This window comes from Epinephelus fuscoguttatus, linkage group LG20, assembly GCF_011397635.1.
Source record: "Epinephelus fuscoguttatus linkage group LG20, E.fuscoguttatus.final_Chr_v1".
Classification (NCBI taxonomy): Eukaryota; Metazoa; Chordata; class Actinopteri; order Perciformes; family Serranidae; genus Epinephelus; species Epinephelus fuscoguttatus.
In genome coordinates this window covers 24,590,924-24,618,013 of record NC_064771.1, presented here as the reverse complement: position 1 = coordinate 24,618,013, position 27,090 = coordinate 24,590,924, and the positions used below count along the sequence as shown (strand labels likewise).

The following is a 27,090-nucleotide window of genomic DNA, read 5'->3' as shown; positions in this document are numbered from 1 at the left end:
ATTATGTATAGAATTATGTGGCTTGAAATTCATCCTTCCTTCAGGTATTTTGATGGTAATGAATGGCATTTTATTGCACTTGTCATGTTACAAACGCTGAATAATACTGTAACCAACTACCATCTGTGAATCTATGACTGCAGGCTTCCATTTTGAGCTTTTGTACAAAAGAATTTTGTCTGTTTTTGTATTATATGGGACCCATTTATACAAAACCTGATGATATAATATAGAGTCTCAGATGACCTTGGGTGCTTTCAGACCTAGAGTTGTCTTGCTTTGGTCTGAATCAGGGACTTATTTTGTTACAAAGTTGCATAATTGCCTGTTCTCACGGCAGCATTTACAAGCGGAAGTAAAACAAAACGTTGAAGAAGAGTACACTTGCAAGATAAATGTGACACTTTCTAATGTCACAATGGAGGGACAACTACGCAGGTTGATTTTAGCGCTGCTCATCGTGGACTATATTGCTGTCATTGTTCATTTTAGTCAAACCATACAGTTTGAAAACGAGGCGCGGCTCCAACTAGAAAACAATGTTTTGATGCATTGGATGTGCTGAATGTGCATATTAAGGCAGTACAGGAGGAGGTGCACATTAATAATCCTCCAGGACTGTAACATGCTCATGTTTAACCCAAACAATGTGTCATGTGACTGCAGTTGGTTTGGAACAAACCGCACCAGAGTTTGTTTGTAACTGGACTGAGACCACCTCTTCCAGAAGGTCTCGGTCCTGTTGTTTTGGTGCTGTTGGATCTCAGTGCAGCTTTCCATACTGTAGATTGTATTATGATTGAAAGGCTCAGACAGTGAGGTGGTGTCTCTGGGAGTGCACTTGACTGGTTCTACCTTTCAGATAGAGGTTTCTCTGTGTCTCTTGGTTCTTTCAGCTCTCATACTATTGCTCTTTCCTGTGGTGTGCCTCAGGGCTCTGTCTTAGGCCTATATTATGTCATATATTATTTGCTTTATACATGCTTCCACTAGGTCAAATTATCAGGCAGTTCACATCCGGTATATCGTATTCACTATTATGCTGACGACATTCAACTGTATGTGTAATTTAAGCCTGTTAGCACCGACAAATTTGCTGTTCTTCAAAACTGTTGCCTGATTGCCATCGAGGACTGGATGTCAAACAACTCCTTATAGTAAATCCCCAGTGTCCTCAAACGAGATGATAATAAAGTCCAAATGTCTTGAAACAAGACATCAATAAAGTCCCAATGTCCTCAATTGAGTACTTACTAACTAATAGTGTCTTATCTTGTTACTGTTGCTAAAATTGGTCAAGACTGTTGCCATATCAAACTACAAACATTATTAATCATAAATAAACAAGTTTCAACCATAAAATGTGATCAGGTTTTGGACCCTATCCACTTTTGTGTCACCGACTGTCTTGGCAGAGATGGCTGCCATCTTGTGTTTACATGGCATTACTGTATCATGCTTTTACTACCACTAGATAGAACAAAAAAGTGTCCACAAATGAGGACAACAGGTCTAAGTTAAATAGAATGAAGTATAAGTTTAAGTAAACCCAAAATGTGATGTCCTCATACGAGGACACAGGATCTCAGGAGGATATTGCCTTTTTTTTAATTGTTTGGGCGTTTTATTGTTTAATTGTTTGATTGTGATTTGTGAAGCACTTTCTGAACATCATTTCTGTGATAGGTGCTGTACCAAATAAATTTTATTAGTAGTAATATAGTGTAAATGTAGCATTTATTCGATCATATCGAAATTATTAACAATGAGCTGTTTATGTGGAGAAATTGTACAGTGAACATAACTACCGACGGAGAGCCAGATATATACATCTGTACACTAACAGTGTAACAGGAGCAAAAATAAAATGACTGTAGTTTCCTCTGGTTTATAGATGATCAGCACCATCAGTCAGAGAGCAGCTTGATGCTCGATACAAGGTCACAGCCTGGGCAGCAGAGTAGTCACCTGACGCTGTAAGCCTGCCGCCTTGCTAAATATTTCTCTTGGCCAGAAGACATCAAGAGTCTGACATCCTACCTTCGCATAAAATAGACCATTTAAAAACTCTTTGCAGAGGAAATGGATGTGCTCATGCGTGAATCCCTCACATATCATACTGCTGCGTCCCTTTATATGCTCCTCTGTGGTTGACATCAGCTTATAGGCGATCCAGACTCGGCAGTGTTGCTATTTAAAGAATTCCTGAAAAGCCTGAGCAACCGAAATACTTTTAATACTGTGGATCAGTCTCTGTCACCTGCAGCCTTGGTTACAGATGGAGGGTTTAGGAGCTTGATCAGTGTTTATGCTGCTGTGTGTACTTTCTCTGTAACCTCGCTAAATCAAGTCTCGGCAGTGCCTCGAGCTTGAAACTAGTGATAAGATAGTTTCAGAATATTTTGCTTGTCTTTCCAATTCAGATTCAGATCCCTGTTCAGTACCCTGAAGGTCAAACTCAGGAAAACACATCACAGTCACTGGTTCCAGCTTCTTAGATGTGATGATGAGCTGCTCTTTTTTTGTTTCGCATTCTGGGTCTTGGCCTGTTGGTCTGACAAAACAAAGTATTTCGAAGACATCATCTTATCGGAAATTATGGAAGCCAAGAACAGCCGTGGTGGAAATTATTGTTCAATGTTGTTATCTTGATGTTCGTGGGTTAATTATTTCAATATCTTGAGATAACGAAGCCCATTTTCTCGTGACAACAGGTTAATTGATGTTGGTTCTCGAGAAAACCAAAGGTCGACTAGTCGAGATAAGGAGATAATTTATTATCTTTGTTTTCTCGAGATCACGGGATAATTGGAGAACTTGAAAATGAGCATCTAGTTCATTTGATTCCATCTGATTTCAGCCTTCAAGATCACCGTTGTGACCGTCAGGGAGGATTCATGACTGAACCTTGATTGAAGATGTTGGTGAAGACTCTCAGTCATCCAGATCATGGTAATCTCAAGTGCTATATTGAAGGCAACTGGAGTTTCTTGAAGACATTTCACTTCTCATTCAAGAGGCTTCTTCAGTTCTTACTAGATGTTCTGTCATATTCCCATACCAGTCGAAGGGTATTCTTCCCAAACTGTATAGCAACATGTTGGTGAAGATTCTCAGTCATCCATATCATAGGCACGTGGACTTGCTTGAGTTCTTGAAGATGGCTTCTTCAGTTATGACTAATCTGACAGTTCAAATACGGACGTTGTTGTCTTCCATAGAAATAATCGTTAGCTGCAGTCCTAAATGTAACAGCCTTTTCTTTTTTGTGTTTTTAATTTTACTCTAGGCTGTGAAAATTGACTTTAAAAGATCCAAGTCTTGTCTATTAACTTTGTGATGGGCCAACCTCCCACTGACTCCCATGACTACATGATAGATGTCAGAGGTAAGATCTGATGGAATTGATGTCTTACTGAGTTGACAAAAAGTTACATATTTATTAATTTCACAGCAGTCGTAGTGAGTAGCCATTTTATTTTTCAAATTTGCTAAGAGTTTGCTTGATGTTAATTAAAATACTCAATTTTAAACACAAATGTTTACTTAGTTTTGATTTAGGACGGCTACAGAGTTGACCTGTTATGGTTGAGACCCTTCTGATAGCCTATTACTTAATGAATTTGTAAATAAAATAGAAATCTTACCGATACTTGAGAAGCATTCCTGCCTTTTTGGAAACCAGGAAGTGAGACTTGAGTCCTTGTGTTACAGCTAACCTCTTTTATGCCTGATTAAATTATGTTTTTGTGGAAATCTGATGAACTTGAAAAATCTGGGGCACATCTTTAAAGGGCCAACATTTTCACAAAAATATATTTCAAAACAATGATGACTATAGCAGAACATACTGTCAATTATAGATTTTTAAGGCTTTTAACACATTTTTTAATTTAAATTGTGAATTCTGGATAGGTTTAGAAGTTAAAAAATGAAGGCAGATCAAAATATTTTATAAATCATTTGGATTTTATATATACACCTAACATCTTTTAAAAGTAAAGTTTCACCCCAGAAACAGAATTAGTGTGTTTTTAAGTTATGTTATTTTTTTGCAGGATATAATTTGCCCCAGTTCTCAAGAATAGGTGTGTGTTGTCATCCTGTGTTATCTAACAAAATTAATCAAACACCATCTCAGCAATTAATCCGTCACCCAGTGAAAAAATAATGACATGAGACTGCATAGTTTCCAACCCATACTCTTTAATTGAAAAAACTTCCTTATATACTATAAAAAATAATAAATAAATCTATTAATGACTTTTGTCTCGATGGAGACAAAACCATATCAGACAGTGTAAAAGAATTGATTTCATCTCCAAACACCAACTTCAGCTTTGTGTAGTTCATACCAAGAGAACAAAGTAAAGGCCACAGGTTGGTTGCCAGCAGGACTGATTAACTTAAGTAAGGACACCAAATTTGATTGCACACCTTTTTTTTCCCTGTAAACTCATTGAGATATCTTAAGTTATATCTTCAAGTATTGTGTTTCCTCATATCTCAGGCACACCAAAGCATCCAGCTGAAGTAGTTAAAGGCACGCAGCATGCAGTCCTGTGAATAAAATACACAACTTGTTTTAGGACTCTGTTTCAAAGTTGTGGGGAGATTGCAGAGCAGACTGAGTGTTTGAGTCCAAAGGGTTCGACTTCACGTTCAGCCACTTCAGTGCTGGCATGCCTGACAGCTTCTCCACTGGTATTTCTGTGGGACAAGATAAAAAAACAAAGTAAATATCAGCTCAAACCAAGCTACGTAAGAATATACAACCTCTAAGGCAGTACTTTGGATTTCTTGACGTCGGGTTGTATGAGGTACTTATCCAGAGTCAGTGTATTACATACAGTAGATGGCGGTTGGCACGCCCCAGTTTTGGAGACTAGGCAGGAATACTGGCATGAAAGCTTGGTAATGCACTGCTGTGGACGGGGGCAGCAGGAAAACATCCTTAAGCCACTTAAAAAAGAAATCACTGGGGATGCAAGATATTGGATTTTTTTCCGACATCCCATATGCTGACATATTGATATTTCCACTCCAACTCGCAATATAATACCTTCAGCTCCTTGTTGGAAAGGACTGTCTAAGGGTGCTTTCACACCTGCCCTGTTTGGTTTGGTTCAGTCAAACTCAAGTTCGTTTGCCCCCTAAGTGCGGTTCGTTTGGGCAGGTGTGAACACAGCAGTCGCACTCAGGTGTGCACCAAAACAACCAGACCGAGACCTTCTTGAAGAGGTGGTCTCGGTCCAGTTACATACAAACTCTGGTGCGGTTCGTTTGTGGTGAGAACGTGTTCCGACCTCGATCTGAACCAACTGCAGTCTCATGACACATTGTTTGGGTTAAACATACACTGACTATAGTTAAGTATCTCATACAACCCCACTTCAAAACATCTGAACTATCCCTTTAATATATAATTAGAATTACCGGTGATGCTGTTCCCCTCCAGGTTAATTCTCTCCAGTGTGGCTATTTCAGTGAGCTTATCAGGGAAGACGGAGAAGTTGTTGTATGCCAGATTGATGCAGGTCAAATGCTCCATTTCTCCCACAGTGTCAGGCAGCTTGGTGAGAACGTTTCCTCGCAGGTCCAGCTCTGAAACACATATGTAATTTTTCAACACAGAAGTTAATCGAGGGGTCGCTTCTCTGTTCTCTCACAACATCCTGTCAACATTTGTGAGTGTAACAACATACATCTTTTCCTCAAGATTGAAACCATGACTCAAATATCTGCAGTGTTGTTATCCACTACCTCTCAGCTGAGTGAAGGTTGAAAAGAACTTGCTGGTTATGGCCTTCATCTCATTGTCAGCCAGTGTGATAACACGGATGTTTTCTGAGACACTCCTCAGGACCTTGAACACACCGTCTGGGAAGGAAATGAGCTTGCAGTTTGACAAGTCTGCAGAGGAGAAGAAGAGGAACAGGATTATGAGATCATGAAGTATTAACACAGCAGGGGAATGTTAAATATCTACAAATAACACCAACTCTGAGATTTAAAGCTATTTCAGCAGACAAATGAAAGCCTCTGTCACCGCCTGCTGGTGGAAATCTGTAATAGCATCAACCACAATATTAAATCAAAGCTATTCATTCAAACAGCAGAGTGAGTGAGAGACAGACAGAAAGATATGTGACGGGAGTCTTACCCAATGTGTCTTTCCTGTCCTCGACGGTCGCATTAACCCTCCGGGCCACGTTTGCAACTGCCTCAGCCATTTTTTCTGTTTTAACTGCTCCTGAAAAACACATTACACTTAGACATACTTTATACATGAGACGTATAACAGCCAAATAATAATTACAGCAACTAATAACAGTATATTATTAGAAATGTATCCATGTATCATGTAGTTAACACATTTGCCACTTTGAGCCAACATTAAGTTGGGGTTGTACAGGGTGTCTATAGTTATAAATAGTTACATTTAAGACTTTTTAAGACCATTTTAATACCACCTTATATCATATTTAAGACCAATCCTGCAATGGAAACTAAGCAAACACCCTGATGTCCGTTCAAAATGAACAGTAAGGAAAAATGACAACAATTTGGTAAGTTTGAATTTAATGTGTTTCATGTTCATAAGAAAACAAAATCCCATCACTGTCATAAATGCTATTTATTATTTCAATTCTTCTGTCTGTCCGTTGATTGTAAACAGTCAATGGGTCTGTCAGGCCGGAGAAATTTTTGTGGTAATGTGACCGAAAACATTTAAGACCCATTGAATCTTAATTTAAGACAATTTAAGACAACAACTTAAGACATTTCAAGACTTTTTAAGGACCTTTTATCTCCTTGTGTATGTATCTTAGTCTGTGACAAAAACAAAATGGTATTTCTCTGTCCATTTCTCGCTGGATAAATAGGATCCTATCACTATATAACATTATTATAACAAAGGAAAATATGTGAAATTCCTTTACTCTGGGTAAATATTATCTGTAAACTGACTTTCTGATATCATTCATTTATGTACGTACCAACACAGTAACGCAAATGTACCTCATTAAACGAGCCTTCATTCAAAATTTTTAAGGTTTTCAAAAGCTCAGGAAACAAGAAATAGGCCTACAACTACAACTACAACCCATGAACAACCCTAGATAATTAGTAAATGCTATGAACAAAAAATAAACTTGTGCTCCATGAAATAATCTATTGTAAAAATTCAGTGTTGGGGAATGTTATGTTATGCTTTCAGATCAGTTGAAGGATCATAGCAGTATACTGTAATACTCTTAATAAATGTAGAGGTGGAGGAGGTATTCACATCTTTTCCTCAAGTATAAACAGCAATACTACTGCAAGTAAAAGCCCTCCGTCAAACCCTTACTGAAGTTAAAGTATTATTAGTATCTTATGCAGAATGACCCATTGGATTATAAATATTGATGTATGTTGCTGGTAATAAATTTGGAGCACATTTTTATTATTTGCAACATATACTGCTAGGGTTGCAGTGATACCACTTTAAAGGCATACTGTAATATAAAGGTTGATGGTTATCATACTGTGTACTTTTGCTTATCTACTCTATTGAAATATAAAATGCAACTGGACATTGAATCTCACCTTTTTTTTAATAGTTATTTTCTAAGGGGAGACTTTTTACATGTACTTCGATTAGCAAAATGGTTTCAAGTTTCAATTATAGTAATAAACATTTGTTCAACTGACAATAACCCTTCCATTGTAATTCCTTTAAGAGTCATACTGACTGATGATATAAATTCTGTATTACCATGATACTGTGAAACCGTGATATTTTCTAAAGATGGTTATAGTTATTGTGAAAATCTCATACCATTGCAACCCCATATACTCCTGGGTGTCCTATCATAATGTAGTCTGCAAAGTAACTAGAAACTAAATGGATGTAATGGAGTAAAAGCAGTCTCTGCATTCAAACTGTAGTAAAGTACAAATAGAGGAGTATAAAGAGCATAAAATGGAAAATACTCAAGTTAGCTAAAGTACTTGAGTAAATGTACTAAGTTCCCACCATTGAATACAAGTTGTTGTTTTTTCTTTTCCCATTGAATACAAGTTAAATCCTTAGTAATGAATGACAAATCTGCAAGTCACTGCAGTCGTTATACAAATGTAATGAAGACAAAGAGTCTCCAAAACGTTAAAAATCTTTACTAACTTAAACACCAATACATAAAATGGCTCTTCATGTTTGTTACTATTGGTTAACTTAACATTTAAAACAATGAAGGGCTGGGTAATGCCAACCATTCACACCGGACCTGAGTCGGTACAACAGATTACTTTTCTCTACGCAGGAGTCAAATCAAACAACCCACCACAGTCCCTACATTACCAGGCTGACACAAAGACAGCCTGTTCAGCTACACACAGCCATTATCTGATTAGTTTCATTAAAACCACACCAGGGAGCCACTTACCAAACCTAGAAGCTACTGTTACAGAGCCTGGCAGCCGCCTCAGTTACCTAACGTTAGCTACAGCAGCTCAGCCACAGTCTAATTTGGTGAATGTGTATTTTTAGCCCCGGGGGAGGCTCTTCACCTGAATGCTGTCCTGCTCATTACAAATATAACATTAGCGACACCTCAACGTAACGTTACGTTAAAACTAACTTTGTAAAAGTCGTTGTTGCTAAGCGACAGCTTGAAAATAAGGAACACGCTAGGCTACTAGCTAACATTGCTAGCTAACAGTCGGTTAGGAAGTATGTGAATTCATGAGTGTCAGACCTGCGCTCTCATGTTGCAGACAGGTAGTTCAACTTTATTGACAAAATATTAAGCCTTAAAAGGAAATAATGTCACCTACTAAATTGTTCTAATTATTATTACTAATAATCACGTTTTTCAGTCGGCCAATATTGGCAATGGTGGAGGAAGTTACCTTAAAGTGCAGATACCGCACTGTAAAACTACAACTCTGTTCTAAGTCCTGCAATGAAAATGTTACTTAGCTAAAAGTATGTACATATGATCAGGAAAAAGTACTTTAAATATAACAAGTAAAAATATTCAATGCGGAAAAATCTGACAAACAAACAAAATCAACTTAAAATTATCTAAAATTTGGACATTTAAATAACTAAAAGAAAAAGCAGCAAATTTGTGTGTTTACCGTTTTTTACACACACAAAAAAAAAACTTAAATTATTAGGGTTTTTTTGTCAGTCAGCTTACTGATTAATCAACTAATCATTTTCAGCTGTACTTGTATAGACTGTTGGGTTATGTAACTTATAACAAAGCATCATTTTAAAAAAAAAAAACAAAAAAAAAAACTATGTTTTATGTGCAAAAATCCTATTGTGAAAATATTACAGGTAAAATATTCAATACAGAAAAATCTGAAAAAATAAAATTAACTTAAAATGATCTAAAGTCTCAAAGCAGCAAATCCTCTCATTTGTGATATTTTCTGTTTTTGCAAAAAAACAAAAAACAAACATAAATTATTAGCACTATATTTGCAAATTATTATTTTTTTGTCAGTCAACTAACTGATTAATCAACCAATCATTTTCAGCTACACTAGTATAGATTGTTTGGTGATTTAATCTATAACAAAACATAATATTTTAAAAACTCTTTATATGTTTTATGTGCAAACAGCCTATGTTGTAAAGGAGCTAAAATATTACAAGTAAAATATTCAATGCAGAAAAATCTGAAAAATTGAAATTAACTTAAAATTATCCTTATCCTTACATCCTTCCCTTTGCAATGTTTTTTCTTTTAGTACAAAAATGACTTAAATTATTAGTAATATAGTTACCTTTTTTTTGTCAATCGACTAACAGATTAATCAACTAATATTTTCAGCTAAACTAGTACAGACTGTTGGGTACTTTAATATATAACAAAGCATCATATTTTAAAAAGTCTTTGTATGTTTTATGTGCAAAAACCTATGTTGTAAAGTAGCTAAAATATTACAAGTAAAATATTCAATGCAGAAAAATTAAAATTAACTAACTTTAAATTCTGACATTTGAATAATTGAAAGTCAAAGCAGCAAATCCTCTAATTTGTGATATTTTGTCTTTTTGCACACAAAAAAAGACCTAAATTATTAGTGATATAGGTACCAATTTTTTTTTGTCAGTCTACTGACTGATTAATCAACTAATCGTTTTCAGTGGTACTTGTATAGACTGTTTGGTAATTTAATCTATAACAAAGCATCATATTTTAAAAAATGTTTTATGTGCAAAAATCCTACTTTGTTAGATGGATGTAGGCCTAGTTTGGTAAAAAAGTACAATATTTCCCTCTGAGATGCAGTGGAGTACAAGTATACAATGGCACGAAATTACTCAAATAAAATACAAGTACCTCAAATTTGTACTTAAGTACCGTACTTGAGTAAATGTACTTTGTTACTGAATATTGGGTGACGACATGTTAATTTTATCACCATATTCACATGTTTTATATCTGAGTCCAGCTTTTTAACATCTTCTGCGTTGAGGCTGAGCCATTTAAAAGATATGACAAAAACAAAAGGACGTACCTTTTTAAGGCTGTGCTTCTCTGCTTTGAGTATCTCTACAAATATACTTTGAATTTAAACCTTCTCCATTAACATATCTGCATTAGGATTTTAAATGTTGTCTTACCTCTGGGTCCTTGTCAACTATTCCCAGTTTGACCACTGTCATGGTCATGAGTCTGGCAAATTCCTGGTTAGTCAGTGTATTTTCAAAGGATCTGAACACAATGAGCTCTCTGGCCTCAGATGAATAGTTTTCCATTGTTACAACTAACTGCCACTTTACAGTATTTGCTGGATATTCCTCTCCCATACTGTGCTGTATTTTCATTTAGTGTTGACTCACTGTGACTGAAACACTCTAAAACCAGAAAAGTCCACCTCTTTTTGTGTGTTAGTTATTTTGGGTCACTCATAGTCATTGCAGGTAAATATGCCAGTGATCTGAGTGATGAAAGGTATCTGTTTGACTGAGTTTCTGAGTTTATGACCAAACCAGGCAGCTCTGAGAAAGCTGTGCTTTTAAACTGGGGTATCCAGGGAAGTCTAAGAGAGATGTTTATAAGTTAAGTTTATTTACTTTATTAATCCTCCCGAGGGGATATTCAATGTTTTCACTCTTGCTTGTCAATTACACACAGGTCCGAAAGACACACACATGCACAAACAGGACCTATACGTGCACAAAGTGGAGAGATGTCAGAGTGAGGGGGCTGCTCTTGGTGAGGCGCCCTGCGCGGTTGGGGGGTTCGGTGCCTTGCTCCAGGTCACCTCGGCAGTGCCCAGGAGGTGAACTGGCACCTCTCCAGCCACCAGTCCACGCTCCATATTTTGGTCCGGACGGGGACTCGAACAGGCGACCCTCCGGTTCCCAACCCAAGTCCCCCTATGGACTGAGCTACTGCTACTGCATACAGCGTTTCAGGCAGGGCCCTGGTCATTCCCATGAAAGTTGCTCAGTGATGCATGAAGCCAAAGAGCTTTGACTTCCCACATGTAAAATGATCAGGATCTTCTGTATCTCTGGGCCCATACAGCAGGAACACTAGAGACTTAAACAACTGAGCAGCTACTTCCAACATTCGAAATGTTGTCAGACCAAATGGATCAATTGCAGATAGTGAAGCTAATCATTGTGATGCTCAAAAACATGTATCCACTGCTTTACAAATGTCTCTTTCACAACGCAAGTCTATGACAGAAAGTCTTTTTGGGTCCAGTAGCATCACGTGACAGACCAGGAAGTTATGATTCCATTGTTAAGCCACAGTACTTACGGTATAGTTAAGTTCGGTATGCTTTTTTTCCCAGTTCCACTGTGAAAAGTTGTGGATGTTACCAATGGAACCGTTCCGTACCAACTCCATTTTTGGTCACTCTTCTGTCGTGGTACCTAGCACACAGCTCTGGGCTCAGGGCTGAGTTGTGGCTGGTTTTGAGGCTCATGTAACCACTGTTCATACTGTGGAGAGTTTTACGTATATTCGTAAACTGTAACTATAAAATGAAAGGATGTTTTGCTGCCTCTTGGAGCAGCTGCAGTCTGAGAAAAAATAATTCACTGGGCCGACTGCCGGCAACTTTTAAGGTGAGCATTTACTTGTTATGTTGCTCAATGTATGAGTTGATGACGCAAATCCATCAGCCCCCCCCCCCCCCGAAATCCAATGGAGAGGGGCTCTCGCTGCAGCCTGTTTTATTTTGTTCTGAAAACATTAGCGTGTAACCCGCTCTGTGGACGATAAACGAGGTGCATACTAATAAAGGAGGAAATACAGTGAGTGCTGGATGGAGCAGTGAGTGACAACAACCCAATCCACATTTAAGAGTACTGTTTGTGGTGGAAACACTAGGGTCTAGGTACCATGTCTGAAGGGTTACTTTTGGTTCCAAAGGTACCATACTGAAAGTGTTTGGTGTAAATGGAGCTTATGTCTAATTGGCTTTAAAGCCAGAAGCACTTCCTGGGGGCCTGGGTATACCAGAATGATCCCTTTTCTATACTTTAAAGGCTTAATGTGTTGGATTTAGTGGCATCTAGTGGTGAGTTTGCAGATTGCAACTAACTCAAACTTAAAACATGTACCAAGCGTGTAGAAGTACTACAGTGGCTCGTGTAAAAATATGAATGGGCCTATTTAAAGTCAGTGATTGGTTTGGCCCTTTAAGGCTACTGTAGGACAACATGGAAGACTTTGTTGAAGAAAAGGCTTGGTATGTAGAGATAAACAGCTCATTCTAAGGTAAGTAAAACACTATTGTTATTTTCAGGTGATTATACACTAATGAAAAAAATATTATGAAAATAATATCCCATTTTTGCCAATGGATTCCCCTAAATTCTATACACTGGACCTTTAAGAATTAGAAATATTTCTCTGCTGTTTCCAAACCTAAATGTCTAAAAACAAGCAGCCCAACAACTGCCTAAATGAAATACTCGGATACTACTTAAATCAGAAAATATTTGATTAAACGATAAATGAACAAGATTATAAATCTCACAAGACAACTGATGCCAGCTGTTGGTAGGGTAAGGTTTGATATCCAGTTCCAATACTTAAAAAAATCTTTGATAATACTCTTTTAAGTAGGTGATGTTTAGGCATAAGTATAGGCCAGCCATTATATAACTTTTTTATGCTCACGTGCCAAGACAAGTACAGTACAGCTTAGGTAATAAAACATGGCAAAATACATAATCCATGCACAAAATGTACATAAATACAATCTTTTTAATATTTACAATAAATATACATTAATTTACAGTTACACAAATGGTAATGTACAATAAAAACAGTGCTGGAATATTCAACAACATTGCCATTTCATGTTTACATTGATGAAATTAATAAGGGAAATAAAGTTGTACATCACATTGTAACATCTGCACACAGCTGGACGGCTGGATGCTATTGTTGAGTTTGTATTTCAGCACATCTTAAAATAACAATGTTCTCCTTACAAACCAGAGCTCACATCACAAATTAAAATCCTATCTCTGCACATCGATCAGCTACAATCTCACAGTGCACAGTGACAAATATCAAAGAGCTTTTTTCCGTCTGGTTAAGTGTCTTGTTTTTTCTGTACAGCATTTTTTTTTTTAATGCTGTTAACACCGCTCAGCAGCACAGGTCATGGTTGGAGGTGGTCGCAGCTGTCACTGGCAGCCACATTCATCCACAATCATGTCTTCGTGATGTCGAAGGAGCATCTCTCCGTTTTCGTAGTACAGCATGCTTAACGGGCTCATTTTGGTCGGGGCACAGCAGGGCGCCGCCACTCTGTCTGGGTGGAAATGTTTCAGTAAACTCTGGCAAAGGAAGAAACAGAACACAGGATTTAGAGAGATAATAACAGTCTCAAAATACTCCTTTTTTGTCATTTATAAGTGCAATTATTCAGGTTTATGCCAGCGAGGGTTTTGTGAGAGCAGCTGTCATTGTTTGGATCTCTTTTATAGGCCTGCAAACAGCGGGACCCCCGCAAATTTTTCATAGGGATGGACAGATGCAGCTACATGAAATCTTGGGGTAGCATTCCAAAACCAAAAGCCTGTCTTGATTAATTGGTTTGTCTATAGAATACATGTATAAAATGTCCGTTTTAATTACCCACAGTCCCGTGTCCCTTGTTGCAACTTCTCGCATGTGACAAATGTTGTACTGAAATGATGAATTCATTATCAAAATGGTTGCTAGTTAATCACTGTACTGTTGTTTTTTCTTTCACTCTGCAACATTGTTGGTTTTGCAGTTGCATATCTTTAATTTTTTTATAGTCTTGTTTCCCTCTGTAGTTTCACGCATTATGCTGCAGCCATGTCCTGTCATATTTACTGCAAATGTTAAAATATGACCTTCCAAACCAACAAGGTCACGCTGTAGAGCTCCAACCTCCAGCGTTGGGACCCATTTTTATCGCCAAGACCAATAACCCCAAGGTAAACAATACAACCTGATATTTAAGGCAACTTAACATCATTTCAGCTCGCATGAAAGTTATGCTGTGTCTCAAATCGCGTACCTCTGTACTTACACTTAATATTTTGAGTGTATAAGTGCGTTCACACTGAGAAGTATGAAAAAAATGCAGTGCACTATGAGTACCCAGATGGTGCGCTCAAAATGGTCAAGAAGTTGAGTGTGGAACTATGGACACTTCTCGCCCTCAATGGTCGCCATCTTGCCTACGTAGCAGAAGGGGAGGGATCACTTTTCAAACTGGAAACGGCGGCAGAGGACTGTCCGACCATGAACGTCGCTGAATTGTACAAATACATGTGTTTTTGGCACTAAGCACCACTACACTGTTGTCGGATATAAGCCAGTAGTATGTTTATTGGGTTAATTTAGCAGTCTGTAATGATTTGGTACTGCGAACAATAACACAATTGCTAATGCTAATTTGCTAACTAGCTAATTTGCAGTCGTCATTTCCCGTAAGTGCACAACGGCCGTGTTTGGTTTGAGACGACACTACCCTGTCAAAATTTGCGCAATACGCCAATAAGTACATAGTGCACAAAGTATACTACATGGAAGTGTACTAACGGAAGTACGTGATTTGAGACACAGCAAAAGTTTGCTAACAACATTAGCTTAGTTAGCTAACGTTAGATAACTCATTAGGTTAGGACAAGTTAATTGCTGCTTCATGTTATGTTTCCTAGCCTTAAACATTACAGTTATATTGAAATATTAGCTTGTATTGTTAAACTTGGAGTTAATGATGGAAGGCGTGTGGCTTACTCAAACTAATTAACACATGCTATCGTATCCTGATGATTGTCTCTGGTTGGCGTACACAATTTCAGACTTCCCTCTCCGAGCTCGGGACCATAATGGGTCCGATAGAGGAGCTGGACCCGGGCCTGGAGCTCTGCAGCTACACCCTTCTCTTCTAAACAGTGAAACTAGTTCACCATAATCTGTAAGTCATGTAGGGATAATTTTTGGATGCCCCCATTTTATGTCCCAGATGGGAGCAAAAGTTTCAACACAAGCAGCCACCCCGATGTGAATCTACTGAGTCAACAATAATGAGACATTTTAACAATAGAACAGTCATAGATGGAGAATCTGCACCACTCACCTGCATGTAAGCATGATTTGTTGGATTCAGGTCTTCTCCCAGGGGACTGGGGCAGGAGCCCTCGCAGCGGAAAGCGTTATATTTTTTAGGGAAGATGATCCAGGACCCCCAGCCAATTTGATTAAAGTCTACCTGCAAGTCGACTCTGCGACAGAGAGATTTTTCATTCCCTTTTTTGGACGCCTGCGGGCTTCTCACAGTTTGTTCTTTCTGGCCCCGTTTGCTCCTGCGCCTCTTCGGCCAGCGGGCCTTTTTGATTTCAGCAGGGGACAAGAACTTGGATTGTTCAGCTGTGTGGAGTAAGCTTGCTTTGACCTTTGAGTTCTCATCGGAGCCAGTTTGTGAGAAGATGACCAACAAGGCCCGGTCCCTCATGTCCTGCTCTCCTCTCGGGCTCACTACGTGTACAGGCTGATCGGGAAGCGACAGGCCACTCTTTGTCTTTACCGCCCCTCGTCTTCTCGACACTCTTTTGTATCGAATTCTGGCCGTCACCGATTTTTGTCTGAGCCAGCTCGAGAGAGGTTTTGTCATGTTGAACACTTTCCAGTTCTGTGATGATGTGACCAGCGATGAGTCAGTGAGCAGCCCCACCAGCTGCTGCTCCTGGCAGCTCTTATGCACATGGCATGCCTGGCCGTGCTGGTGATAGACCTCCACGGTGATGTTGGAAGCACTCTGTGTCCGAGGGAGCCTGATCCTCAGCTCTGCCGCCTGGATCTGTTTGTCAGCCAGCAGGGCGTGGAGGTCAAAGGTCGCAATCCAGCGCCTCTGTCTGTACGTCAAACCTAATGTAGAGAACACAGAAAGATTAGCATAACTGTATCAGACAACTTATCATTAGTGGAAATTATGCTAAAATCACACCAATATGACAACACACAAATTAATGTGCCAGAAACATTTATACTGAAATTAATGTCAACTAAATTGTGCTCTTTGTCAATCTAGATAGTTTTAGTGTGAGATGCCGACTGCTGGAGATATCGGCTGCTGATGTATCCGTATCGGTTATCGGCCAAGTAATTTGTTATACATTGGCATATCGGATATCAGCAAAAAATCCAATATCATGCATCCCTACTTTCTAACGAAGTACACTCTCCAACTGTATTATCGCCCAGAAAGAGAGCATGTATCTACTGCTAGCACCACTGAGCTAGCTAACGTTACAGCTCAACCGAGGAAGACGCCATTAATGTTTATATCTGGCGCAGACATGGGCACAAGTCTTTTATCAATGAGTAGATGCACTCTTCCTTCTGTGCAGTGATATGGTTGAAGGGCGTAGTTCAGGAGCAAGAAAATAGTTCCTACATGAAAATGCTAATGACAAGGTCTGTGGATTATCTTGAGTAACTGGGTCATGATTTCTGGAAAGAGACATTGCTGTTGAGTTTTTCTTTCCCTTTTTTTGGCACTTTGAACACCACAAGCTGAGTGCCATCTAGTTCTCTAAGGCTGATATCTCCAGCACTTTGCAACTCACACCAGAACAATCTAGACTGATAAATAGCACTACAGGTAAGAGGAAACAATTGTAATTTGGATTTTAGGATAAACTTCAGGATAAACTGCATAACCGCTGTGTGATCCGGAAAGCCACCCTGATCACTGAGGACCCTTCTCACCCCCTCCACCACACCTTCCAGTTACTGCTGTCAGGCAGACGCTACAAAGTGCCACTGGCCCACAAAAACATCTACAAGAAATCCTTCATTGTTTCTGCAGTAAGCACCCTGAACAATCTAAAATAGATGCTGCACTTTAACCTGCTTTCATCGGTTGCTGTTTTAACAGTCCTTTTTTTATATTTGTTTCAAATGTATTTTGAATGCGAATCATGTGTATTGTTGAGCCTTGTCAAAAAAGAATTTCTGTCACTGTTGACAGACAATAAAGTTTAACTATTCTTAAACTGTCCCTCTAAAAGATGTTTGCATTAATATGATGGACTACCTTGATTTTTCACTGATAGTAACAGCAAAGTGGTGATTAATTATGGTTAGGATTTATTAGGTCCAATCACCTATTTTGTTTTGCAAAGTGAGTTGTAAGGAGAATAGTAAATGTACAGTGTAATTCCCTTTGATAAGTCATGATTAATGCTTGTATTGATGGAGATTTCAGCAAATCAAAGCTGCTTCTTAAAACAAAATAATCCAGTCATTGTTCCGGTGTGGGACATGTGCTGCTCCTCCATCTGTAATGGGGCTCATTGTGATTCAACGAGCAGGTGTGGTCCAAATATATCTAAAGGATTAAAGCATTTTAAACACTTAACTTGTGTATTGTTCGGTGCATTGGCCTATTCAGCTACACTGTTGATCAAAAAGTGCAAACCACCATCCACTCAAACCAAACACCGAGCCGAAACCAATCATTTAACACACCCCTGCCTCTCCTGGCTTCTGCATATCCTCAGTCAAACAAACAGGCTGAGGTAATAACTCTAACACCTGGAAGTGATGTGAAATTAGATTCAGCAGCAGGGAGGGCTGTCCTCTGTTGGCTGCTTGTGCCAGTAAATCCCAAGCTCTAATCTAATCAAGCCAAGTGTGAAGAAAGAACTAAGGGAAGTTGATTTGACTTAACAACAGATTTGTATGAGGGACGTCTGGTGAGAGACTTGAAATCCTGTAAGGATGCATCATGTAGGTTGGCAGGTGGTTTGTCAGTCCATCACCAACACTGCTACTGTTGTGTGGAAGCAAATAAGAGACATACGTATTTTAATTCTAACACCCCCTTAATACTTAATATTGAAAGTTGAATGCCACTGAATTCACAGCATTGGGATATTTTACTTTAAACAAACATGCATCTGAATTTATTTACTCTAAATTCACCTCATTGAAATTAAAATACGAAATATCTTGATTTGCAATTTTAGAATAGAAATTTGATGTTTTTGTCAGTGTCCACAGATTCAGATCCAAAAATTCAACTTTCTGGATTAAAAAAAATAAAAGATTATTTTCCTTGATTTTCTGGATCTGAATTTGACCAAATGAATCTGACTGATGTTCTACTGGAATTGTTTTTCTTCAACTTAAAATGTTATATCTGAATTTAATGAACCTGAATCTTATTTTGAAATTTTGAAAGTTGAATTTCTGGATTTGAATTTGACCAATTCAATCTGACTGATACTGACTGACTGATACTCTACTTGATTTTTTTTCCCTTCAACTTAAAATTTTATATCTGAATTTAATGCACCTGAATCTGTTTTTGAAATTTTGAGGGTTGAATTTCTGGATCTGAATTTGAACTCTGAAAATATTCATATATTCAAATTCAGCTTTTGAAACTGCAAATCAAGAAATTTCACAATTTAATTAGAAAGTGAATTTAGAACAAAACTTTCCATCTAAATTGTTTTTAAAGTCAAATATTTCAACGCAGTGAATTCAGTGGTGTTCAAAATTCAAAAATAAAGTATTAAGTGGTTGTTAAAATTAAAATACTTTCGTCTCATATTTGCCTCCATACTGCGACCACGTATAAACTCCATTCTTGATTCTTTGAGTCCTCTGAGCCAGCAGTCACAGCTCCAGTATTTTTGGGCCATTTAATGTCAAAACAGTAATCTTAAAGTAGAGATTTGGGTTAATTGTTTTACGTAGGCTACCACCACCCACCCACCATCATGTTAAACAAGAAAGGCAGTAATTATTATACATATTGGTGGGACGTAGGGATGGGGACACATCCCCTTCAATAGTTCAATATGCTCAAAAGGTTCCTCCCAATTTATTGATAAAAAATATAAATTAAGAAAAGTTGCTATGCTACGACAGGTTACCACGCACTGCCCTTGGAAATAATCTATAGCAAATGTAAATATAATTAATTGCCATTATTATGGGTTTTAATATCACTCACATCAGTCAGTACATGCATTAAAAAGTAGTGTGCAAGTCAGTGCATCATTTTGCCCTGGAATTGCAATTGTGGAAATAATATTTTGCTGATTGCATGGTGTGTAAACAAATGTTTTCGGTGTAAACATGCTGATTTGCTGGTGTTAATCAATGAACCATCACTTAAAAGAACTGGTTAAGTTATCTGCAGGTAATTCCACACATTCACCCAGCGACCAACAATCTGCCCATGTATACAACTACTGTTATTTTTTTTTACTACGTTATATGAAAAAAAAGTGTTTTAAATTTAGATTTTTTAAAACTTTTTCCCCAGACCCCCCTGGCATTGGTCCCCCGCCCTCTAGTGTTGACTACATGGCTACGGCCTTGTTAACAAGTAGCTGAGAACATCAAATCCCGAGCTCTAATCTAATCAAGCCAAGTGTGAAAAAAGAACTGAGGGAAGTTGTTGATTTGACTTAACAAGAGATTTGTATAGGGGGATGTCTGGCGAGATATCTAATCAACATCACCTATTTAAGTAAAAAGAGGTTTGCTTTGAGAATTAGACAGAATACCGGGCCTTTTCACGCGCTGATCCCTGCATGGTTATTCACCCTCTGAGCGGGATGTGGATTCAAACCCTCTGAGGTTGTCTGGCCCGCAGCTTTGACAGGACGACACTTGAGCCAAGAACCAAACACTAACATTTCATAAGGGTATTTAAGTGGTGAAAAGGATGAATGAGCTGAGGAATAAATACATCTACACATATCCCATCATGTTAGCGTCCCTGCTCATCCATGATGCGTAAAATAATGAACCAGCTCTTACTTTTGGCCATCACACTCTTCACAGTGTCTGCTTGCTTTGCGGCATCCTGCTCCATAGTATCCAAAGGCCTGGAAAAGTTGTACTTGAAATTCCTGTAGAGATGCATCATGTAGGTAGGCAGGTGGTACCCGGCCGATCGCTCCATGAGGGAAAACCGCTCCTGCGCCTTGTAAACTCCATCCCTGGATCTGTGCATCCCCTGGGCTAGCAGCACCAGCAGAGATGCGTGCAGCGCAGCAGCCACAGCTCCCAATGATCGCATGGTTAGTGACAAATTCCTCTACTCGGAGATTAGGGGTGTCTTATATACCCTCACCCACCCCCTTTCATGTTTAACAAGTAGCTGAGAACATTAAAGGAAATTGATATGCGTCCTCAAGACTTGTTACCTGACAGCTCATCATCTATTCTGGTGCTAATGAGGCGCCTGGGTGTTTACAGGGAGCGCGGCGCTTTGTTTGCGCCATGTTATTTGGGCTTCTGCAGCCTGATTCCCCATCCTTGGATTAATTGTTTCAGCTATTTGGCTTACACTAATTGTTAGGCTTTCCCATGGTGTAATGTAGTCTGTTGAATACCCTATGAAATGGACAATATGGGGAGAACGATTGGGCTGATGAGCTTATGAGACAGACAATGAAACATTACAACACATCGCATAATATCCAGAATTATAACATTTATAGCACAATGTGACCGTGTGTGCAATGCAGCCTTAGTTTTCTGTTGTATAACTACAGGTGTATATAATGTGCATTTCAGGCTTCACACAAGTATATTAATTATTAATTTGACCTTTATTTAACCAGGAAGTCCCAGTGAGATTGTTCCATGTCCAAGGTGCATATTAAGATAAAATATACAAATTAAGATGGCAAAATAAAGGTTTAAGTCAATTAATAAGAATCAGAATCAGCTTTATTGGCTGAGTTTGTGTACACATACTGTATAAGGAATTTTACTCCAGTTTCAAGTTGCTCTGTGTACTCATACAAAGGTCCAGGACCAATCTAAAGGAAAAAAGCGAACAAAAAAAGCTAAAAAATAAAATAAACATAGAACTGTTATGTACATAAAAGTATGTGGGAAAAGTATGTGAGTATATAAATGTATGTAAACAAATAACTGTCTATATACACCACATTATCGCTCTTTATTCTATTTTAACTTCCCAAGGTTCACTTATAATCAAGGCCAGCCATGAAGTCAACACTGGGGGGCCCAAATCTGCCAGGGGGTCTGCCCCCCAGAAAAAAACCCTCAGAATTTTAAACTCATTTTTATACTTTATTATATTAACTATCATGAGAAAGAACAGCTACACAATACACGATACAAATATGCAGTAAATGAATAAATGAAAGCTACCACTGTCCCCATAAGTTACACATACCATAAATAACACAAGTATAACATTTTACTCACACGCCACATGGGCTATCTGACAAATATGACATAATAAAAACCCATTAATGTTATTAGAATATGCCTTTGAGCTGTGTTATATGGCTGTTTTCAGTTTCTGCTGGGGTACGGCAACACCACTTGGACAAACTAAACACAGAATTGCAGTACACCTAAATACTAGAAGCATGATTGTAGTCACATTTGCCAATGATTAGCGGTGGACAGCAGTGGGTGGTTGCCTGTCATAAATTACATTATTTTGTATTTTCTATCATCACTGTGGGGGAGGGCAGCGTGAGCCCCAAATATAGGCTATATTAGTATTACTACCTTGCTTATGGTATTCATTCACTGTTTATATAGAGCTTTTAAGCATATATATGGTCAAGAGTAAATTTTTAGAGACGATTTCATGCTTTTTATGGTGTTTTGGATTTTCACATTATTATTCCTATTAAAGGCTATGCTTCTGTAATATAATGACACATTACAAATATTAAGACAAAACACTGTGGTGACATCATATAGGCCTAACATTCAGAATTATAAATAACATTTATAGCACAATGTGTCCTTTTGTTCAATGTATCTTTTGTTTTCTGTTGTGTAACTACAGGCTAATGTGCATTTCAGGCGCCACATACGTATAATAAGATAAAACATACAAATGTAGATGGAAAAAAAAGGTTAAAGTCAGTTAATAAGAATCAGAATTTATTGGCCAAGTTTGTGTACACATACTGTATCATACACTTATTATAGAGCATCATATTATTTTTCTTATAAAAGGATATGTTCCTGTAATGTTAAGTTTTAATCTAGCTTTTCATTTTAAATAATATTACAGCCTTAATTTAAAGTTCAAATCGTTGTTGTTTTTTCGTCATCTTATCCATGCTGTTCATTTTTTATTTGATATTCTTGTATTTATTTATTTTTAATATTTTACTGTTGTAATATTCCATTCTTATAAAACTTTATTGAAATTTGTGTTCACATACTGTACAGGAAAGAAGTTTACTGTATAAAGACGTTTATAAAATCTTGTTAATATTGTAGTTTTGTTGTTGTTGTGGTGGTGTCTTATTGTTGCTGTTGTTATTGTTGCAATGACTTGACTTTGTGTTGTGTTGTCTTGCTGTTGTTACTGCTGAAGCCACTGTGTCATGAATATGTTCTATATTTAATTAATTTAATGTAATTTTTATTCTATATTCTTGTATTTATTGGTTTTTAATATTTTATTGCTGCAATTTTCCAATCTTGCAAAACTTTATTTATTTACTTGATATTTTTAATTATTTATTTATTTATTTTTTTGTCTGTATTGTTTCAATTTTTCTGTGAAGCACTTTGTAAGGAAGGTGCTATCCAAATAAAGTTGAGTACGTTTTAGGTGCTTGATCAGTGATATTTACATAATAACATGAAAGATATTTTAAAATTACGATTTTTTACAAACCATCATCTCAATATTTATAAATGAATCAACCACAGCGTGCCAAAGCTCAGTAATTCATGTGTTAGTGCAGGTTTAGATGTGAGTGACTTTGCTTAGTGAGAGCAGAGAGCATCCGAGGATGACCCCAGACTGCGCATGCGCGCTCTGTCTTTTATCCACATACAGAAATCCTTTTCCTCGTAAATTCCCCGAGAAAGGACCAAAAAAAATCAATGGACGTTGTGTTTTTTCCAGCAGAATAAACAAGAAGCGGTGCAGCTCGGTTACATCTTTCACACCGACGACTAAAAACATGTTTTATAAGGGGCCAGACGCTTTTTTCACCACCGTGTGCTGAAATGGTGAGTAAAGTTTACGGCTCTTGTTGCACGAGCCACGGCGGCCGAAAAGTTCACATTGATGCCGTGTTGGATGCGAAGACTGTCACAGTGTGTGGACGACTCTGTTTATGGTGCATTTGAAGTGTTTGCAGCTTTGTTAACAGTGTGAGAGTGTGTTCATGAGGCGAAGTGTGTGTGTGGGTGATGGGGCATACATGTGCTTGGCACCCCCCACTCCATGCCTGCACTTTATTGTGCATCAGCCAGTGGTTTGGTCTCAGGCAGGATGAATGATGCAAACTGTGACCTCCAGTTGGTAGCTCACTATCAGACAAACACATGTTCAGATAAATATTATTTCCATAACATGTTCTCTTTTACTATTTTTAGAATTTATCATGTAAAATGTGTGGTATAAGTTACCCTTTACACCTCCTCCTGCAAGCAATGAATGCACCACCAGAACATAGTTTGGTAGCTTTTCAAAAAACAGGTAACACTTCCCTGAACAATAACAACTTCCACACATGAATAAAATCAATACCACACACATATATTACAGTTTTGAATATGTTATTTAGATATAGTCATACTGGACTCTAAATCATCTACGTCCAATGTTCCATTTCCCAACTACTTCAGTGAAGAAGACATGGCTGAAAGCTCTTAAAAGCTAGTAAGTGGACCTTTTAGTTTTTGTTAGAATGGAATTGAAAGCCTTTATTGTTACTGTATATGTACAACTAAATTAGGAGTGCAACTCCTGGTCAGTGCCATTAATGCAAGACAATTTAATAAATATTAAACTAAAATAAATACTTTAAAATGAAGGATTTTGCACCTAAAAAGTCAGAGAGCAAGAGCTGCTGTCGTTCCCAACCGACAAACATGATTTTACATGATTAAATATATTGCATTTAACCTTTCAAATGTTGTTGTCAGCTCGTCCGCACACTATTTTGTGAATGTAATGCAAGTATATAATATACATAACATATTAGACAAATCAAGGTGAGGCTGTTTTATTTATAAATCACATTTCATACTCAGGTAGGTTCAAGGTTCTGTACAGAGAAGTTAAATACAACAAATAAAAGAACAATTCAGAGTCAAAACAGTACAATTAAAGAAAGATAAAACAGTAAAAGAACAAGCAAAAACAGTTTAAAAGATTTAAAACTGCAATATAATAATAATAATAATAATAAGACCTTGGGTTTTAAAAACATTTGGTTAAAAGCACTCGAGAGTAATAACGATTTCAGTTGGATTGAAAAGCTGCAATGGTTGGGACATTCCTAGGGGGTGTATAGGGACGTAACTATACAATAATCTGGAGCGATACATAAATTCAGTGATTAATGATCCAATATCATCAATGCAAAGGGAAATCATGGATACGTACTGTCATCTTTAGGATGCTAGTGGCCTAGTGCCAGGCAGACAATGGTAAGCACCTGAGAAAAAGACCTTTAGGATATTTAGTAATATCGTCTAATATCCATTGCAGCCCCCTGAATTAAATTGAATATAAATTGTATAATGGCAGACTTTGTGATATCAGCAAACATCATATCGTTGTCCAAAGATTCAATGTACAATTTTATTGAGGTAAAACCTGTGATTTACATCCCTATAATATATCACTAAGTATATTCTGTCTGTGCAAAATAATGCACACAGACATGATCGAGGTTCCAGAACTGTGCCAAGACATGTTCAGTCTTCCCATTGAGTGTAATATAAAGTCTAAAAACTCCACAGTGCAGTAAGACAAAGCACAGCGTGCCCTTTGATGTATTGTAGTCCCGGCTGTTGTTTGATTTAGCTCCTGCAGCTGGGATCATTCTCCTCTGTCCGTATCACTTTACCTAACATCCTGGGGGGAAGACAGAAACTGGCTTTTGACAAGCGAGGCCGCAGATCAAACCGTGAGCATCACAATTAATCAAGAGTGAGTGAGCACCAAACGTCTCAATGAATGGACACCTGGATCATAAATGATTGAGCCATTTGTTCATGGTTCATCTTGATAAGAGGATGGGAACAGAAACTTTACTCCTCCCGGGCTTAGCTGGAAAAGTTGCAGATTTATTTTGGTGTAAATTGTTACGTTATTACAAATTATTTGTAGGTCAAAGGGATATTGGTTGGGAACTTATCAACTCTCAAAGGTCCAAGTAAGTTTGGGTTTCTTTCAGGCAAGTTTAAACCCAGGTTGGAGACATTTCTCTTTTATTTTCAGTCTCAAAAAGAATTTTAGAGTCTGGTTGTTTTGATCCATTTGTGCAGTCTAAAGCTACAGTTGGTAGCAGTTCCTTCCTTACTGCACATGAATGAAAACCAATCAGAGCTGAGGACTTTGTAACGCTGCTGTCAATCATGTCAATCACTGCTTGTGAACTAGGCAGCGCTGATCAAATATGAATCAAGATTCTGTTACTGCATTGCCTCTTTCTCATCGCAGATGTTTTCAGAAACATATTTTAGTGCACTGTTTAGCTGTAAAATGAGAAAGTTGGTCAGACAGGTGGGCGGACTATTTCCAACATGGCAGCTGGGTCACAAACTTTAGTCCCTTTTACACTGCCAGATTTTCTGCGAATGTTGGGCCGTTTTGCCGGCAAGCTGTGAGCGTTTAGACACACAGAGCCGGATTGGCGAGTTGATCCGAGGTGCCCAATTTTCCGCCTCATAGGGTAGTCATATTGGGGGAGCCCTTTTAGTTTAAACAGACCGAGGTGACTTTCCGCAACAGGAGGGGCTGTTGAAGACTTGTGGGAGGAGCTGTTGATGACGCCGCACGTACGACCCACTGGCGGTGGATAAACAGGAAACAGCTGATAGCAGGAATGAGCAGCTAGAAACAAGAGGGAAACGCAAACCTGACAGACACTGTAAAGATGAGCAACTGGGGAGACAAGGGATTGCACGCCCTCCTTGCCCTCACAAATGAAGAGGCCATTAACCGTCAGATGACGGGGACGGTGAAGAACCGGCCAACTTACGAGAGAATCGCTGAAGGACTGACCAGCCGCGGCTTCCCTCCCATGTCACTGTTTACGTCACTTGCTGAGCTACACATTTTGATTCTTGCTCACGCCCCCATTGCCCCGAAAACGGCGCTTTCTGTATAAACACAATTCAAATGTCCACCCTCTCAACTTTCGGGCTGAGCCCTCGCGGACTTCAGTTGTACGTAGTGTGAGCTATTCACCGCCATCACGTAAAGTCTGCAAAGGCAGAGACTGCAAGTGGCCGATCGACAGCCCTCAAGATTGTTTTACTCGTTGCTGTGGAAATGGTCAACTGAAATATATGTCATAAAAGTTGATGATCAGTCCCTACTCATCTGTCCCTGCAGATAACAGGATATAAATCCCATGTATAATGTATTAATACATCTTTATACAACAGGCTACACGTATTCAAAAACAGAAATGTTTGTAAATGAGGACAGGACTCGATATATTGGGCATTATTGACATTAGAAACCTTCTTTTGCTGTTTTTTGGACAGTTTTTTTTTTTAGCCTATTTGACTGCGAAGCCTGATAGGAGACAATAATAAAATGCATTTTCATTACCTCTACAGCCTA

General features: G+C 38.2%; 3 protein-coding genes across 5 annotated transcripts in view; 1 reads left to right on the top strand and 2 right to left on the bottom strand.

Annotated features, from left to right (window-relative positions):
* Positions 1-4,186: 4,186 nt before the first annotated feature.
* Positions 4,187-8,712, bottom strand: lrrc20 (leucine rich repeat containing 20). Of its 3 annotated transcripts, none has more exons than XM_049564337.1 (5): positions 8,433-8,712; positions 6,164-6,247; positions 5,764-5,913; positions 5,437-5,604; positions 4,187-4,710 (listed from the first exon to the last, which is right to left on the bottom strand). In XM_049564337.1, exons 2-5 carry the CDS (start codon positions 6,231-6,233, stop codon positions 4,586-4,588), a joined length of 513 nt encoding a protein of 170 aa, XP_049420294.1. In that variant the 5' UTR covers positions 6,234-6,247; positions 8,433-8,712; the 3' UTR covers positions 4,187-4,585. The 3 variants fall into 3 exon arrangements, with proteins under 3 accessions (XP_049420294.1, XP_049420292.1, XP_049420293.1); XM_049564335.1 differs by having other exon boundaries at positions 6,164-6,253; positions 8,433-8,711; XM_049564336.1 differs by having other exon boundaries at positions 6,164-6,250; positions 8,433-8,711.
* Positions 8,713-13,311: 4,599 nt separating this feature from the next.
* Positions 13,312-20,565, bottom strand: ndr2 (nodal-related 2). Its single transcript, XM_049564331.1, has 3 exons — positions 20,304-20,565; positions 15,601-16,388; positions 13,312-13,819 (listed from the first exon to the last, which is right to left on the bottom strand). The coding sequence occupies exons 1-3, from the start codon at positions 20,563-20,565 to the stop codon at positions 13,667-13,669; spliced, it is 1,203 nt and encodes a 400-aa protein (XP_049420288.1). The 3' UTR covers positions 13,312-13,666.
* Positions 20,566-23,316: 2,751 nt separating this feature from the next.
* pald1a (phosphatase domain containing paladin 1a) overlaps positions 23,317-27,090 on the top strand; it is a 99,330-nt gene continuing 95,556 nt past the window's right edge. Inside the window, exon 1 of the mRNA XM_049564324.1 lies at positions 23,317-23,513. The gene's annotated coding sequence lies outside the window, so the exon portion shown is untranslated. The remainder of the gene's footprint in view (positions 23,514-27,090) is intronic.